General features: G+C 35.2%; 2 protein-coding genes across 5 annotated transcripts in view; one reads left to right on the top strand and one right to left on the bottom strand.

Moving 5' to 3' along the window:
• Window positions 1-1566: 1566 nt before the first annotated feature.
• Window positions 1567-9459, bottom strand: LOC138703174 (UPF0587 protein CG4646). Of its 4 annotated transcripts, none has more exons than XM_069830845.1 (5): window positions 9307-9459; window positions 4726-4809; window positions 4046-4184; window positions 3851-3960; window positions 1567-2095 (listed from the first exon to the last, which is right to left on the bottom strand). In XM_069830845.1, exons 1-5 carry the CDS (start codon window positions 9307-9309, stop codon window positions 1949-1951), a joined length of 483 nt encoding a protein of 160 aa, XP_069686946.1. In that variant the 5' UTR covers window positions 9310-9459; the 3' UTR covers window positions 1567-1948. The 4 variants fall into 4 exon arrangements, with proteins under 4 accessions (XP_069686946.1, XP_069686947.1, XP_069686944.1 ...); XM_069830846.1 differs by lacking the exon at window positions 9307-9459 and adding an exon at window positions 8776-8794; XM_069830843.1 differs by lacking the exon at window positions 9307-9459 and adding an exon at window positions 7840-8287.
• Window positions 9460-9606: 147 nt separating this feature from the next.
• The window catches only part of mms4 (Methyl methanesulfonate sensitivity 4), a 64029-nt gene continuing 56440 nt past the window's right edge, over window positions 9607-17195 (top strand). The window contains exon 1 of the mRNA XM_069830839.1: window positions 9607-9765. The gene's annotated coding sequence lies outside the window, so the exon portion shown is untranslated. The remainder of the gene's footprint in view (window positions 9766-17195) is intronic.

The raw sequence follows: 17195 nt of genomic DNA, 5'->3' as shown, positions 1-17195 counted from the left end.
TGCAGTTCGGCGCAAAAGACCAGACATGTGGACGGCGAACAACTGGCACTTGCATCACGACAATGCCCCCACACATTCATCCCAATTGATCCACATTTTCTTGGCCAAACATGGAATTACAACCGTTCGCCAACCTCCCTACTCTCCAGACCTGGCTCCTTGCGACTTCTGGTTGTTTCCAAAATTGAAGACACCACTGAAAGGATCCCGTTTTGAGAGTAGAGAAGAGATAATGCGGAACGCGATGACGGAGCTGAACACCATTCCAAAAGAAGACTTCCAGAGGTGTTTCCGGCAGTGGAAGGATCGGTGGGCTAAGTGTGTGCAAGCACAAGGGGCCTACTTTGAAGGAGATTAGGGTCCCAACCCCGTCAGGTATTTGAAATATTTTTTCTGGCTAAAGGTCGGATACTTTTTAGACAGGCCTCGTATATGAGCATGTGAGTAAATAGTGAAATAACGAAACTTTACATTGATTAGGCATTTTAAGCCGAATATTAACAAATTAGGCTCTAATAATCATTTTAGGGCACTATCAAACTCTGAATAGCTTTAAATTTTCATGACATGTAAATATTAATCATTTTTCCTTTCTCCTAAAGGAACAAGGTAGATATTTTCCCTAAAATCCGATGTCCGATGATTACAGGCTATGCATAGTTTCTAAAGAAACTAACCTGCTTTGCAATGATGTCTGGCACTCTTCCATGACGACTGAAGTTGAAGTGTCACCTCAATACGCCTATATGCTTTGTAGCAATTGGAGAATCGTTCTTGAAACAGGACTATGAAAGCACGTTACCCTACAGTCCACATTTCCATGTCAAACAAAATGACAGCTCATTGACAAACAATCACTACCATCATATGATTTGAATTGTTGCACCTTGTACAATGAAGTTATACATGGGGTATAACTCAAAGGGGCACACTATGTCTCTTTTATTTAAAAGGATGAGTTAAACAGCCATGGAATGTTTATCAGTCCAGGTTCCTTTGATTCGAGAAGCTTGATTTGCTCCCCATTATTACAAGTTTCCCTTGTAGAGTGCACACGGTTCTTTTATTTAAATTACACCTCATATATTAAAAAGTTAATGGATGCAGATCAGCTGGAGTAGGTAGTGGTATTGTATCTGCTTTCTGATCAAGTGGCCTGGGTTTGATTTCTAGCATAGTTAATCAGGAAATATATTTTGGATTGGGTTGTCTCTCTTGTCTTGTGATTGTACTGTCCGACAAAGTGGTTATGTCACATCCCGGTTTCCCCCACCCGTTTCTGCTGACCCCTCTGTAAAGGCTATGGCTGGGCTGTTCGACTCTTTCCTGAAAATATCTGCTATAAGGAATTGGAATTCTACGTAATATTACAAAATTGTTTAAAATAATTTAAAGAAAAGGGCTTGTTAAGTAAATATCTGTCACGTGATTTCCCCCGTTTCGACAACTCTGCAACATAACCACTTGGATGGACAATGTATCTAATGTTGGGTTATGTGAACTTATCCAGAAGTAAGTCATAACCCCACAAGAACCTTAAAATAAAGGGATTAATAATAGTTGAACTCGGTTATAATTACTTTAATGCATAAGAACTATTTTGAAAATATACAGTTGAAAAATGTATTTAATAACAGAATTACATCTCAATGTTCCCAAGTATAACATAAAAATACATATCGGAACTTAACACTTCCTCATGCTCATTCTTGTTGCAGGGTAAATTTATTTAGTGATATGAATGACTGGATACTTGGAAAAGATACGAAAAACTTTCTATCCAGTTTGAAAATGATATGAACATTTACTTTCAAAAGTCGAACAAACAATGCAATGCATTCTGAAAACTTTTAATCAGTAAACATGTGTGTAATGCGCTTCAAGAAACAAAAACTGGTGTAAGACAAAACCTCAAACATTATTCTCAGTATTTTCCGTGTTAAACATTTTATTTAATGCGTACAAACTGATGTTCAATACTGTATATTCCTACAGATTGTTTTGTTTTCTCATCCCATTCCACCCATTCTTTTTCACTAAGATCTACTTCCGGAAAAACATGGCCACTATCTTCAGCAACTGCACTCCAACCATCCTGGGGGGAAAAAAGAAGAATTACAGTATGATAAATATCTAATAAGTATGTAAAATTTTAAACTCTAATGGGGAAAATAAATAGATGACTGAAACATATAAATTTGTCCCTTTTTTAAATTTTTTTAACAGCAAGTTACTGTCGCTCAAGACTTGAAAGGTTCCACTCTGTTGTGTTATAAAAGACTTAATACATGTGACAAACCTTCCAGGTCCCAAATGACATTAGCTGAACAAGATGGCATGTAAGTAGTTTCGAAACAATAAATTAATAACAGGTCTCTAATAGAAACAACAACCAAATTTCTTGGCTTATAAATCGATAATGTGCTAATTGGAAAAATCATATTAAAGAAATTACCCCCAAACTAAATTCAGCATGTTTTGCTAATAGATCTATGCAAGAGATAGTAAATATCAATACCTTTAAAACAATATACTTTGCACACTTCCACTCGGTAACGAGTTCTGGAATAATATTCTGGGGAAATTCCACAATAGTAACAGTATATTCCTACTGCAAAAAAGAGTAATTAGAATAATAGTAGGTGCCAAATCTAGGGAATCGTGTACTTACTTACTTACTGGCTTTTAAGGAACCCAGAGGTTCATTGCCGCCCTCACATAAGCCCGCCATTGGTCCCTATCCTAAGCAAGATTAATCCAGTCTCTAGCATCATATCTCACCTCCCTCAAATCCATTTTAATATTATCTTCCCATCTACGTCTCGGCCTCCCTAAAGGTCTTTTTCCCTCTGGCCTCCCAACTAACACTCTATATGCATTTCTGGATTCGCCCATACGTGCTACATGCCCTGCCCATCTCAAACGTCTCAAATGTCTGGGAATCGTATAGGACTATTTAAAAAAGAAAAAACTACAAATAATGCCCATGGCTTGTCAGTATATTTTTACTAATAATCTTCCTCGTATGTAATCGTGAAAACTTTGTAACTAATTCAACAGTTCATAGCATACAGTAAATACGTGTCAAAAAATGACTTTCTTACTCCATCGGCAAGTCTATCATGCTATCAAAAGGGAGTGCGTTGTAGCAGTAAAAATTTTTAATAGCCTCCCTATGGATATAGAAAATGAAACTCAAAACATAAGATTATTTAGGGTCAAATTAAAGAAGTACCTACCTAATGTCTCACACCTTCTATTCTTTAGGTGAATTCATGACATTCAACAACGCTTCATGAATATTTCTGTGTTCTATCAAGTATTGATACCGGTACTAATAATTGTGTTGTACTAGTAGACTATATTGTAAAACTCTTCTGTAGGCTAACTGAATTGTGACTATAATTAAGACTTTATAGTACTATTAAGATTTCTTTTTCGTTTGACATGTTCCATATTCTAGCTGTGTAGCACTGTACGAATACCATGGAATGTTAATAAATACAATAGAGAAACAATTTTTGTACAATATATAGTTGCAAATCCTAACATTCTGACAATAGTAGACTTATGTCATAAACAAGTTAAAAATAGCTAAATACCTGTTTTAATCACTATTAACAGCTAGAGTGCACACGGAAATTTAAATTATAGAGTGAAGTAAAAACAGTTCAAGGAAGAAACAGAAAGAGTAAGTAAAAGAAATTCCTTAAAGAAATTTAACTTACAAATTAATAAGTAAATAAATATTACCGGTAAATAGAACTACAAAATGTGACATTTCTCTTGAAGTCAGAAAAGGCTGTGGTGTAAGCTGTGATAAAAAATAAAGAAGAAATATCTCTCTCACCCTGAATTCACAGTCCACTAGTTCAACGCCTCTACAATCAAATACAACAATGGTTTTGAACTTTTCATGGTCAGCTTTGGTGTAAGGTTGTATTGTATCCTCCAGGATGCCTGAAAATTGAAAGGCAATCAGAATGATTGAAAATAATTGAATAACTGAATTTAGTGATATGTTTATTAACTTTGTGAAACTTACTTAAATTATTTTCTTTAACACACAGTTTGCACTTGGCAGCATAGTGCACGTTGGCATGCCCAGTCCGATCTTCAAATATTTCTGACAAGCTGACGTCATGCCATTTATCAGATGCCTCTCCACAGGCTGTGCATTTTAACTAAGTAAACAAGAAATACACTTTACGTTAAAATGCAAGGAATTCGAAACTGAAGAATATTCTGTGTGTTTCCTGATTATCTTTGCTTAGTTGTAAAAGTTAAGATTTGTCAATAAACACAATTCTCTTGCATAACTTTTCATATTACAGAGTGGAAATTTTATCTAAAAGTTGTTCCATGTAATAAATAAGACAAAAATATGTGAAAGATGGCATACTACTCAATTCTGAGACTTCAGTATTAGATATTAACCAGGAGAAACTATCATGATATGCATGAAGCACATTGTACCATAAAGCAAGAAAGAATTAAGGGCCTATACTGCATGTATAACCACAAAGGATTTAATAATATTATGACGTCAACTTCAAACACTATTTTTATAATGTTGACCATTGTTGATATTACCGGTTACTTACATAGTATTAATTTTATGAAACTAAAACATGAAAGCAACCATTAAAATCACTCCACTTAAAAAAGTAAGTATTTAATGGAGATATCTCATCTATAGGCTAGGCAGATATGCTAAATACTTACTTTCAAATACCAGCAGAATTCAGGCTGATTTGTGTATATTTTATCAATGCATTCCAAAGTTGCCCGGATTTGCAGCCCGATTTTCTTAAAAAAAAGAGTGAGAGAGAGAAAAAAAGTAAGAATTTATCATGTCTTTACCATTCATCTATTTTTTTTTAATAAATTAAGGTTAGGGGTACTCACTGAAATAAATTATTCTAAAGTTAGAGTATGCATCATTTTTCATTTTCATTTTGAATAAATGTATGCATATCAAAATTTTCAAAGAAAATTAAAAGAGAACGAAAAATGACAGAAGAAGGGAATTTAATATGGAGCAATAGCTACAAACTAGAAATGGTTCGATACTACAATTTCTCAATATTCATAACAATACCCGTTTTAGAGTTTTGATACTCGATACTACAACTTTTAAAAGGGAGTGTTTGTTTGATAATTATATTATTACAGTTTTCTTCACCTTTTCGGCTAGTCCCATATTTGGAGTAACAAAGGTAAGCTTATATCATCTGATATCACTTGTGTTTTAGCTGAACATAAGATAACTCTTCATGAGTAGGCCTATTTTGAAGCCAATGAATTTTAGGTTTAGTAAATTTTACAGAAATTTAAGATAAACAGGACACTCGACCTTTATTATTATTATTATTATTATTATTATTATTATTATTATTATTATTTAGAATAACCAAACCAATCTAATTGATCCAATGTTTTATCCAAACCAATCTGACTGCTCCAATTTTTTATAAGTGCTGACTGAAAAGGAAATAAAAGCAGATGTCATTGATGCCTCATCTATAGCGTTTATAATTAATGCACGAAATCACTGGTAAAAAAAAAAAGTCCAATTAGTTTCCACAATGTTCCGGCACGTTAACACTGGTGACATTCAGAAAAGGTCTCTTAGTTTTAGTGATTTCAGTTGGAACCACATAGCATTGGCAACTGGTATGCATGTTTTTGAAATTTTTAAAGAAATATTGTTGCAAGTGGGTGGGAGGGGGGAGGAATACTAGCACAAATTTTAATGCAAGTCTTGGGAGGACAGAGGTTCACAAGCTCAGGCTAAAGCTGAATTAAATCATACCTTATTTGTCCACTGCTATGCATATAAAATTAATCTGATTTTTTAATTTTCTGTAGGTCATATAAAGCAGTTAAACTTGTACTATTTCTTTCAGTCGTCTAAACGTACATATGCTCTTGATCAAGAAGTGAAAACGAAATTTTTATCTTTTGCGCCCATAAGATAGAACTACAGTGGTAAACTTGTTGCAACTAGGTCTATGTTTGAACACAAAGAGATATTTTACTTATCTTTGAATGAAAATTGGAAATGGAATTACTGTAAGTGAGATGGTGGAAAGCAGGGTGCGAATTAAGATTTCTGATGAAGGAGAGATAGAATCCTGGATAGAAAATACCATACATAAATTATTATTATCCTCATTTGATATGGCTCAACACTTGGTCTCAGTGAGTTGCTTGTATTGCATCTTGATGGTAATAATAATAATAATAATAATAATAATAATAATAATAATAATAATAATAATTTAAGATAAGATGTGTAATTCCTAAGTTATTGATTGTTGTCAGCTTGCCAGTGATGATAATACATTAATATTATTTTATTTGCTTGCTTTATACTGTACTTTATAAAATATACTCTTATTAAAATAATTATATTTTGTGAGGGAGATAGAGGTCATCCCTGGCAGGGTTGTTAATATACAGTACGGTCTTTGCTTTGAATTTTTATCTTCATGATCCCAAAATTATGGTTACATGGGTGAAATGAATGCCCACGTAGTGGGGACATAGTGGTAAATCTCATCAAAGCAATTGGTAAGAGACACTATATTCAATAGGAGTAGATGACTTGTTTTCAGCCTAAATGGTCTATCTCAGTAGAACAGGATAGTGAAAGAAACTAGATCTTGTAAAAAAAAATGGAGATGACTCGTTTTTGAACTCATTGATTCGATTTCATCATACTTCTTGACTATACGGTATAGCCCAAGTTTAAAGGTATGGTATTAAATTCCAAAACATATTGCTTCTCTGATAATCTCCTACGACTTTTTAAAATATTTTCCTCGGTTTTTTGATTGGTTTATTTAGGTTTATTTACGATGCTTATCAACTGCTATGGTTGTCAGAGTGAAATTAAGATAATTAATATGCCTAATACTAGCAAGATGAGTCCAGAGTTCAGTGCGGAAGTTGCGCAGCATTTGCTTTCGATGGATTGAGAGAAAACACTGGAAAAAATTTCGACCATGTAACTTGTTCCATCCAGGATTTGAACCAGGGCCTGTTTGTTTTATTGTCAGACATGCTGTTACTCCACAGCTGCGGACTCTTCGGTTGTTGAGTGAACTTTCAGTTACTTATTTAAAAATGAGAAATTCTGTAAGAAAAGTACGTCTTCTGATTTTCTCAGGCATTTATATAACTTAGGCCTACAGCAAGTGTGTAATTAAGTAGCACTATCCAGAAATGTTCAAATTTGTTAATCTTACACTTAACAATATATTCCTGTCACAAGCGCGTCATTGGAATCACATTTTTACTCTGAAGAGATAAATACATAAATAATTGTCAGAATAAAAAGAGACTATCGAAGCTTTCATTATTGACTGAAAAGTCATTGCTCCTAATACTGAAAAGAAACCATCATTTCTACTAGAAATGATTATTTATTTTTTAAGAAACTACGATACCGGTACACTGAACTGTTGGACAAACATGAATATGTAATTCTATGTTAATACGGTAATCTTAAAGAATAAAATGTATGTTTTCAAGCCTACAGTAAATAATACAATTTTGATAGGCCTAGGTCTTAACTACAGAAATACAATGCTTTTCTTTCACACTGCGGCCAGCGCACGACGGCTCGCCCGGGAGTGGCACGGAACAGTAGGTTGTGTGAGTGAACGGCAGCCGCACTGAAGCGGGTTTCTCTGTGCTCCAATATCTGTTATTTTGCGACGAAACATAACCATGTAAATGGAACCATGCTTCGTCAGAGAAGAATATTAAGCATGGGTCAATTACTCTATCATTGACATTTCGCAAAATCCAATTACAGAAATGTAGGCCTACCCGACAATGATGATCACATGCCAGCAATTCTTGGGCCACAGTGACCTTGTATGATGTCAATTTCAAGAGCTTAGTAGCTCGCCATGCTGTGCTCATCGAAACATCTGTTTCCTGTGCAAGCAGCCGTAGAGATTTTTGAGGACTGTGTTCTAAATGTTCTCCAATATCATCCAACTTCTCCTCAGTAAGAACTCGTTTTGTTACTCTTCGCTTTCTATCGCGAATCGACCCCGTTTCCCTGAATTTGTTCACAAGTCTTCGCACGGTTTCTCTGTGTGGGATAGGTAAACCGGGAAATTGTGTTTCAAATCGCTTTCTTACTTCCCTACAAGAGTTTGTTATCACATATGTGTCGTAGATAAAAATCCTTTGTGGTAATGTATAATCGTGTCGAGGCATTATGGAAAACTGCGCAAGTACTGATAACACTCGCAACTTAGGCCTAATTAGCACTTAAAACTCGTACATTTATACGCATGGAACAGGAACGAAACAAACTGCTAACACTCGTAACTCAATTAGCACTTAAGACTCGTACATTTATACGCATGGAACAGGAACGAAACAAAACTAAACAATGGCTTCAGTGCTACCGACGTTCACTCACACAATATAATGTTGCGTTCCACGCGAGGAAACGGAGTCCGAGATGCTGCGGCCGGCGTGCGAGTCGCCGTGCGCTGGCCGCAGTGTGAAAGAAAAGCACAGAACAGAAAACGGACGATAAGCTATCATTCTCATGACTGTAAATAATTGGGTATAAACTATTTGCTTGAGGTAGGAAGGGTGATATTGGTACGTTAAAGAGGGTTAATATTGGAACAACACTAAATCGGCGTTCGTGGTCTGTTTCGAACTTTCGACAGCTTACACTTTGAATAAAACCACACCTCGCCACTGATGTACTAGTTGTTGAAACGAACTGCAATAATTTACCATTACTAGTATATTCACTAGCAGGAGTAATTGCAATTTTATATGATTCTAACAATTTTGTTCAACTTGTACGGAGAATCTCGATATTCCGGCTTGTTCTGCTATTTGATAGTAGGCTTTACGTATAGACTTTCTTGGATTAGCTTCTAATCGGGCACCTATCTCGTCTGTTTCTTCGGCTACTTCTCTTTTTGTTGAGTAGGCCTACTGATTCCGATGCACAAACTTTTACCACGAATTTGTAAATCTTAGTTTTACTTGGTACCGGTACGGTACTGTGCAATTCGGGTATTTTCTATTAAATTTCCTTTGACATCTTCTCGACGATGAACGTTTTATATAGTCATATATAAAATTATTTTTTCTATAGTATACATTTTCACCATGTTCACTTTCTCACTGGAATCTTAAGACTTCTAAGAACTTGAAATTTATAGTTTATTTTAATGTAACACTACATAGATCATGTGCGGTTTAAATTTTATCTATCTCCGCTTAATAGGCAAACGACGTGGTGTATCACATACTTACCATTTTCTAAATGGAATCTAATGGCAATTTTTCTCATATAACCTATAAGACAATGTTTAAATGCCACACATTCGAAGCAAAATCATAACATTGCGAGATTCGTTATTCACTTCTCCCATGCTTCGAAAAGATTGTGTTCTTTTTCAGTTACAGTCCGGTAAACTTTCAACATTAAGAACTATTAGTACATATCCCCAACGGTAAAACATGCAGTTTTATTGAACTCCATTACTAATACCCTAAATCATATTTATGTACTATGATCTAGGCTAATACCAGGTTTTCTCTGATTTCGTGTAAAGTCTAAAAGGAGTGCTAAGTTTATTCCATTATTCTAAATAAGGTTATAGTCATTTACTAAGTTGGAGATTTTGACGTATAAAATTTGGTAGACAGTTGGCGCAATTCTATCGTTTCAATGTGTGTAAATGGTGATACTTCAAATGTCGTCTCATTGTTGTAAGTGTTTAAAACAGTTGTTACATATGCCATTTAATTTATTGTTTTTTATTTTGGTACAAGTTGTGTAAAGGATTGTAGATGTCATGTGAAGAGTTGCTGAGTTTTGCTAACGGCAATGCATAACATACCATTTTCGCGATTGCCTCACACGCAATGTGTGATTTTAACCAATTTGTTTGGAATAGAAGGACAATTTGATTTCCTTTTCTATCCCTCCTCCTCCTCCTCCATACCCTCAGAGACAAGTTTAGATCTTCTGTCAGTGGTAAGGTTAGGTTGGGTTTGATCAGTGCTGTCGTGGTTCATTTTTTCTTGACCATACACCTCACCCCATATTTTTCTCCCTTTAAATATATTTTACTTTCCTCTCTGTATCTCTGCAACCGCCATTTAATTAATGTTTTTATGTTAAGGAAGTAAAAAAAAAAGTTTTACTTTATCTTTTAATTGTAAAACAAGGTTAGTAGATTATTGCGTTCTACTCAAGTACATATGATATTCCCGGTGCAGGAGAGAATTTTTCTTTGCTCCACTGATCCTTCATCATATTATAACGCAGAATTCCTGCACGGAAATATCATATGTAGGCCTACTTCGGTACAACACAATAATATGATATGCGTATATAATCACTTAGTGATTTAAGACGGGGCTCATTCCGTCGGATCCCGGCCACTTAGTTACTCGTAATGAATGCACCTCTGCACATTAGTGTGTTGGACATTGTGCCACTGTCACACATTATAACACAGTGCATGATGGTTGGCCACTAAAGAGAAACTAAGAGGTGGAGCTTAAACTGAGAGGATTCAATTTGGCATTGGAATTGAAATCCGGTGTAGCTTAATGGATAGAGCGTCAGCACGTAGAGCTGAAAACCCGGGTTCGAATTCTGGTACTGGAGAGAATTTTTCTCTGCTCCACCAATCCTTCATCAAAGGTTAGTAGAGGCACACATGCTTTTATGAATCCTGGAGCGTATATCTGCAGCTCTACAGGGGTTTTCAACCATTCTTTTATATAATGGTTCTTATATGTCATATGGGCACCATGACAGCACTGAATTTGATATACATTAGGGACAAGTAGCCTCACATATTTGTTTACTCTAGTGGCACCAACTGTGGCCAGATGTGAAGAGATATTATTTTGTGACTAACTTTGTTACAGTCTTTGGTCTTCTGTCACTTAGATATTTCCTCATCTAACCCATTTTAACCTTATTGCAGCTCTCTTGTTACTTAGCTGTTCCTTTATCTAACACACTCTAACCTTGGCACATTCCTCAGTCTCTCGTCACTTAGTTGCACCCTTCAACTAACCTAACCTAACTCACAGTATTTATGCAAGTACATGCCGACGAATGGTAAACTAGTGAAATTTTTAGTTGTAGAAGTACATTTGTATCTGCTATACAAGAAGCTGAATTTGTAACTATTAGCGAAGCTAAACTAGTGCTAAGGTAGTTCCCTTCGTACTCTGATTGTCTCACAGAGGAATAAAACAGTCACATTTACACTTAAAACATTCACTGGACAAATTCGACTCTAACTTAAAAGAACTTGAAAATTCGTTCCAACACTTAATGACAAGTAGGCTATATCACCATTAAACTTTACCATTGCCCAACACACTTTCTACAGTCATTGATTTAATCTAATAAATTCAACTTCAAAGGGTAGTAATAAGTTGGAATATATTTTTAGAACTTATGTATCAACATCATATTTAAGCAATTTAAAACCAAATTTAGCACAATTATGCAGTACGTGGCGACACCAGTTTTTAGTAGCCTTTAGGTGTTGTAACTTATTAGGATTTTCGTCTTTCATTTTTGTGAACACTGATTGTATTTACCATAGTTAACAGAGTCATTATCAATCAAATACGCTACAATATTATTTAAACTAGGCCTAACAATAAGTCCATTTTCTGCAATAATTGATTTAATTTTATTTGAAGTACTCTCTCCACTTTCATTTCTATCTTCTGAATAAGCTACAATGCTATTTAAACTAAGTCTATTTTCTTCAACGATTTTATTTTGTTTGAAATGCTCTATATACTCTTATTTCTTCCGGATACACTACAATGCTATTTAAATTAAGTCTATTTTCTGCAACAATTCATTTGATTTTATTTGAAATGCTCTGTGCACTCTCATTTCTGTCTTCCAAATAAACTACAATTCTATTTAAATTAAGTCCGTTTTCTGCAACAATTGATTTTATCTTATTTGAAATGCTTTGTGCACTCTTATTTCTGTCTTCTGAATAAGGTACAATGCTATTTAAATTAAGTTCATTTTCTGCAACAATCGATTTGATTTTATTTCAAATGCTCTGTACACTCTCATTTCTGTCTTCTGAATAAGCTACAATGCATTTTAAATTGACTTACAGTAAGTTCATTTTCTGCAACAGTTGATTTTATTTTATTTGAAATGCTCTATGCACTCTCATTTCTGTCTTCTGAATAAGCTACAATGCAATTTAAATTGACTTACAGTAAGTCCATTTTCTGCAACAGTCAATTTGATTTTATTTGAAATGCTCTCTGCATTCTCTGTTTGTGATTTGTGGTCATTACTGTCTTCATAAAAGTCGAAAATATACTAAGTAATGGGAAATGCTTGTTACTCTTACTTGAGACTCCGAACCAATTGAGAATGAGATAATTTTAGGTCGTTCAGAAGCCCTTAAAAGAACACCCATGACAAGAGCTTCACTTTTGGTTTGCCCACAGCTAATTTTTTTTTTTTTTCGCTGATGAAGAGTAATTAAAACCAAAGAGTAAAGTTTATGGTACCACAATCTTGTGAATTGTAGGAATGATGATATTTTACATAGAGTTAAAGTCAACTTAGCAGTGGCGTAGCGTCAATGTAAGCTAAAAAGCTTAGCTTCCCCAGTTAATAATAATTTCATAATAAACCTGCAGTTTATGGAGAAAATTATTTATTAATTTTAATAGAATTGATATTTACGCGTTAAATATTGTGATGTGGCAGCGCAGGATGATTTGTGATGCAGCAGTAAACAAGAAGCCTGCACACACTAGCTTCCAAGCAGACTGGTTTCTTCTGTGTAATCCAACCCACAGATTTTCCATCCCTTTCTAACTAAACTACCCTAGTCGCAAGGCTCGCAAGAAGCCAAGAAGCTAGCTTTAACATTTAAAATAAGTAGTTTCCGAGTTATCCCTTTTCGTCAGTTGTGTTCAGTTGAAGTGTTAGTGTGCATTGTGGCTGATATAATAAATAATGAACGAAATAACAGATCCTGACACTAATTTACTTGAATTTTTTTAGGACAATTGTATTATCAAGACTGACTTACGAACAAAAGTGTGATTTAAAAAACAAATGACCGACTCCCTTGCTGTCAATGAAGGACACAACCAAAAGACAGACGCATACTTACGTAATGATACTAATACTGTATCTATTGACCGTTAATATTGTGATTTCTCTAAGTATGACAGGGAGTGAGCTAATGTTATACGTTTATGTGTCTATTTGTTAAGAGATATGTGTAAACCGTGAAATCATATTTTACTACGTACCATTTGAGGTCATGCCTCATTGGTTTTACTTACGAGGTTCCAACCAATCTTCGACTGCTGACTTGACATTGACTACAATTTATTTTAAGACTGTATTTTTGTAATACGTTTTCTCATATTGCATGAAAGACAACTTGAGTTAGCTTCCCCTGCTCAAAATTTCATGCTACGCCACTGCAACTTAGTCACTGTAACTGATTATGTTCAGTTGAATATTGTGGCGGGGGCATACATTTCATAATAAATTATTCCTAAGTTGTATTTTGTAGTTTTCTTTGTGCTTGTCTGATATCAAATGTTTATTAACAGCTTTAACGCTATCATACTAAACTGTAATGAAATATTATGTGCTTTTCATCTGGAAGAAAGTTCATCCTCTCCCTTAAGCAGCCAATTTTTATATAGTAGTTATCATTTTTCAACCACTAATCATGAAAAGAACTTTATCATTTTGTCGGATTCAGTTTCAACAAAACTGAACTTGCACAAATTTCTTCACTTCGCATATGCTTGCTTAAGCGTAACAGAGTGCACTGCACTGCAAAGCTAATAAGCAGACAGCGGATTTTCGGTCCCTACACAGCAACAAGATGTCACGTTGTTTGACATAAAGAGGGAGCTTAGCAATGAGTTGACCTCCCTGAAACTGATGTAACCTAACGTTCAGTATCAGAACCAAAAATCCGCTGTCTGCCAATAAGAACTGGACCTGTTATTGTTGTTTAGTCAACTGTCCGAAAATAGATTTGAACCTCATAAGTGACACCAATAAGGCATCACTCATGAGTCAACTAAGCCAGGAAATAATGGGGTAAGATAAGGAAATGAGTATTGAGTTTTGAATTTTAAATCATTCCATTGTTGAGCATTCAGGTTTTATTAAAATACTGCTACAAAACTATATTAAAGACGAAATTTAATTTAAAATGGTAGAATTAAGTCATATTTCAAGACCTCCCTGGAAGAAGATGTAACATCAGATTCTTGAAACATGTGATGTAGCCTATGTAGGAAAAATAATTTTAAAGAATTTATTTATAACAATAAATTATTGCATTCAATGGCTGAATAAACTTGTATCCATGTTTAGTCAAATGGGCATGATAGTAAATATAGTTAGGTTACCAGAATTTTTTTTCACAATTTCCGGAGATGGATAACAACATATGAAAATATTACTTTTGATATTTCTCTATTTCTCTTAGTTTGCTGTTCACTTGTATTGTTTTTACACACTTTAACGAATTAAAATACTCATTCTATTTATACATTAAAATATTCATTATATTCATTCTAATTACTACCTGGGTACTACTGGTAGGCTATTTTTTTAAGCAGGTCTTTTATGAATCCCAATTTTACTTCCGTCGTATTGAAGTTGGTTAAGATAGCAAGCATGGCTCCAACAGTTTCTAAATTCAGTCTGGATTTTTGGGATGTCCACGTCATGTTCATTGAGGAGAAGAAAAAACTCTCTCCACTGAATCATTACTTCCAGGAAGACACAGAGATAGTTTAATGAACTTCTGGAGTTGTGCACAGGGAATCATTTTCTCAGAGAAAGTTTAAAAAATTTCTCTCAATTTTCAGCAAAGAGTGAGTGACTTTTCTTCATTCCACTTCGTTATTTTGTCTGAAATCACATATTTCTTCTAGCGAGAAATTTTGTCAAATCATATTCATCAGGTCAAATCCATCTACATTTGAACGGAAATAAGGGACAGTCGTCAAATCTTTCTCTTTCTACAGGAGATCTCAGCAATATACATGTTCCATAGATATCTGATCTTGTGTATGAATTCAGCAAGCACTGATATATTAAACAGCATTTTCATAAAATTATAATAATCAACAATTAAAATTCGGTAATATTCGGGGGCAAATTAGTAAATCCAGAGACATTCCGGGGGCGACTTTTGTCTGGGACAAAAAGCAAAATTCGGGGACTGTCCTCGAGAAATAGGGACAACTGGTAACCTTAAAATATAGGCCTAATGAAATAATGCCCCTGAAATTGTTTCCATTTCCCCTAAAACATGAATTACAGTTTTGTTGCTTACATCCTTATTCCAGGGAGGCCTTCATTTTTAAATGTTATCATATTAAAATTATTTTTAACCTGTTTACTTAATTTTTCATTGTTGCGTAGCATGTGATAATGTCTGGTTGGTGAGTAGCTCACTGCTTTAAAGTCTAATCCTCTCACAGACCTTCACTTCTCAATCCGCCTTGCTTGTGTCCAGTAAGGGCAAAGGGTTTTCTGTCGGCTGGAGATGATTCATAAATGCGGACACTCCGGGCAGTGCCTAGAGAACTGACAATGCTATACATATTCTAAATGATTTAGTAAGCTGAAGAAGCAACTCCAGTTACTGTAATTTGTATAAAATGACATACGCAATGTCCCAGATCACAATACAGTAGCATGCAAATTAATCCGAACAATGTAATTACTTATGCAAAAACACTCAAACGGGATAAAAAAAGGATCTAAGACATATCTCAGTAATCTATGTGGCCTCCCTTGTTCCTAATAACAGCTCTGAGACGATTTGGCATGGATTCCACTAATTTCCCACAAATATTCTTCATTTCTTCATCGCGAAACCATACACCGATGAGGGCAGAAATCATCTTCTCCTTTGTAGAACAATCCATTTTTTGCATTCTTCTTTTGCAAATTGACCACAAGTTCTCAATGGGGTTGATGTCGGGTGAGTTGCCTGGCCAGGGGAGTACCTGAATATTCTTCTTGTTGAAGAATTCTGTAGTTTTTCGAGACGTATGGCATGGTGCCAGGTCTTGTTGGAACACACCTCTGCCATCCGGAAATGATTTTTTCAGCTGGGGTACGATTCTGGTTTCCAATAAGTGAATATATTTGTCAGAATTCATCATTCCCTTGATAGGTATTAATGCTCTAGGTCCTTCATGTGTAAAACAACCCCAAAACATTACTTTAGGGGGGTATTTGGGTGCTTGTTGGAGATGAGCTGCTGTTACTTTTTCGGATCCTTTCCATACGTAAGAAACATGGTGGCCGTGGACCTCGAAATGAGACTCATCGGAAAAAAGTACATTCTTCCAGTCATTCACTGTCCAGTGTTGATGTAATTTTGTCCACATTAAGCGTTTTTTGCACATAACAGGGGTTAGCAGTTGCTTCTTAATAGGCTTACAAGCCCTTCGTCCAGCTTCCAAAAGCCTACGCCGCACTGTTGTGACGTGAATATTCGCCCCAGTGGTAGCCATTAACTCGCGGGTTAAGTCGACAGCAGTTAGTCTAGGATTTAATTTACTTTTCCTGACAATTAAACGATCATCTGCAGGTGAAGTCTTCCTTTTCCGGCCACAGTTTCCTTTTTTCTGGGGTGTGATGGATCCAGGCTCTCTGTATCGTTTTATGATCGAATTAACAGTAGCCAAACCGATGTGACATTCTGCAGCAATTTGCCTCTGTGTCATAGAAGAATGCTCTGCTAATGTTATAATTTTAGACCGTTTTCGTGGAGTTGTATCCATTTGTGAAGACGACAGAATGTACACAGGATTGCAGTATTAAGTCTTCAACACAACTGAAATGCTTATAAGTACAAAACGACAGGCAAAATGTCACATATTATAAAAAAAAATAATGACAGACCTTCAAAAATGGAATTACACGTACTACAGATGTCAATTAAAGCAGTATGAGCAGCTGTGAGGCCAACAATGACAGAAAATGTAAAAATATGTCGTGTTCGGATTAATTTGCACGCTACTGTATAACAGATTGATCAACCCTATGGGCTTTGAAGGCAACAACTTTTATCAGTTTCACTATGCTGCCATCTGGAGACTGCAAAAGAAGTCACGTTATAACT

Source organism: Periplaneta americana, chromosome 7, assembly GCF_040183065.1.
Source record: "Periplaneta americana isolate PAMFEO1 chromosome 7, P.americana_PAMFEO1_priV1, whole genome shotgun sequence".
NCBI lineage: Eukaryota > Metazoa > Arthropoda > Insecta > Blattodea > Blattidae > Periplaneta > Periplaneta americana.
Note: the sequence above shows the minus strand (reverse complement) of the source record. Positions and strands in the feature narration are given on the sequence as shown.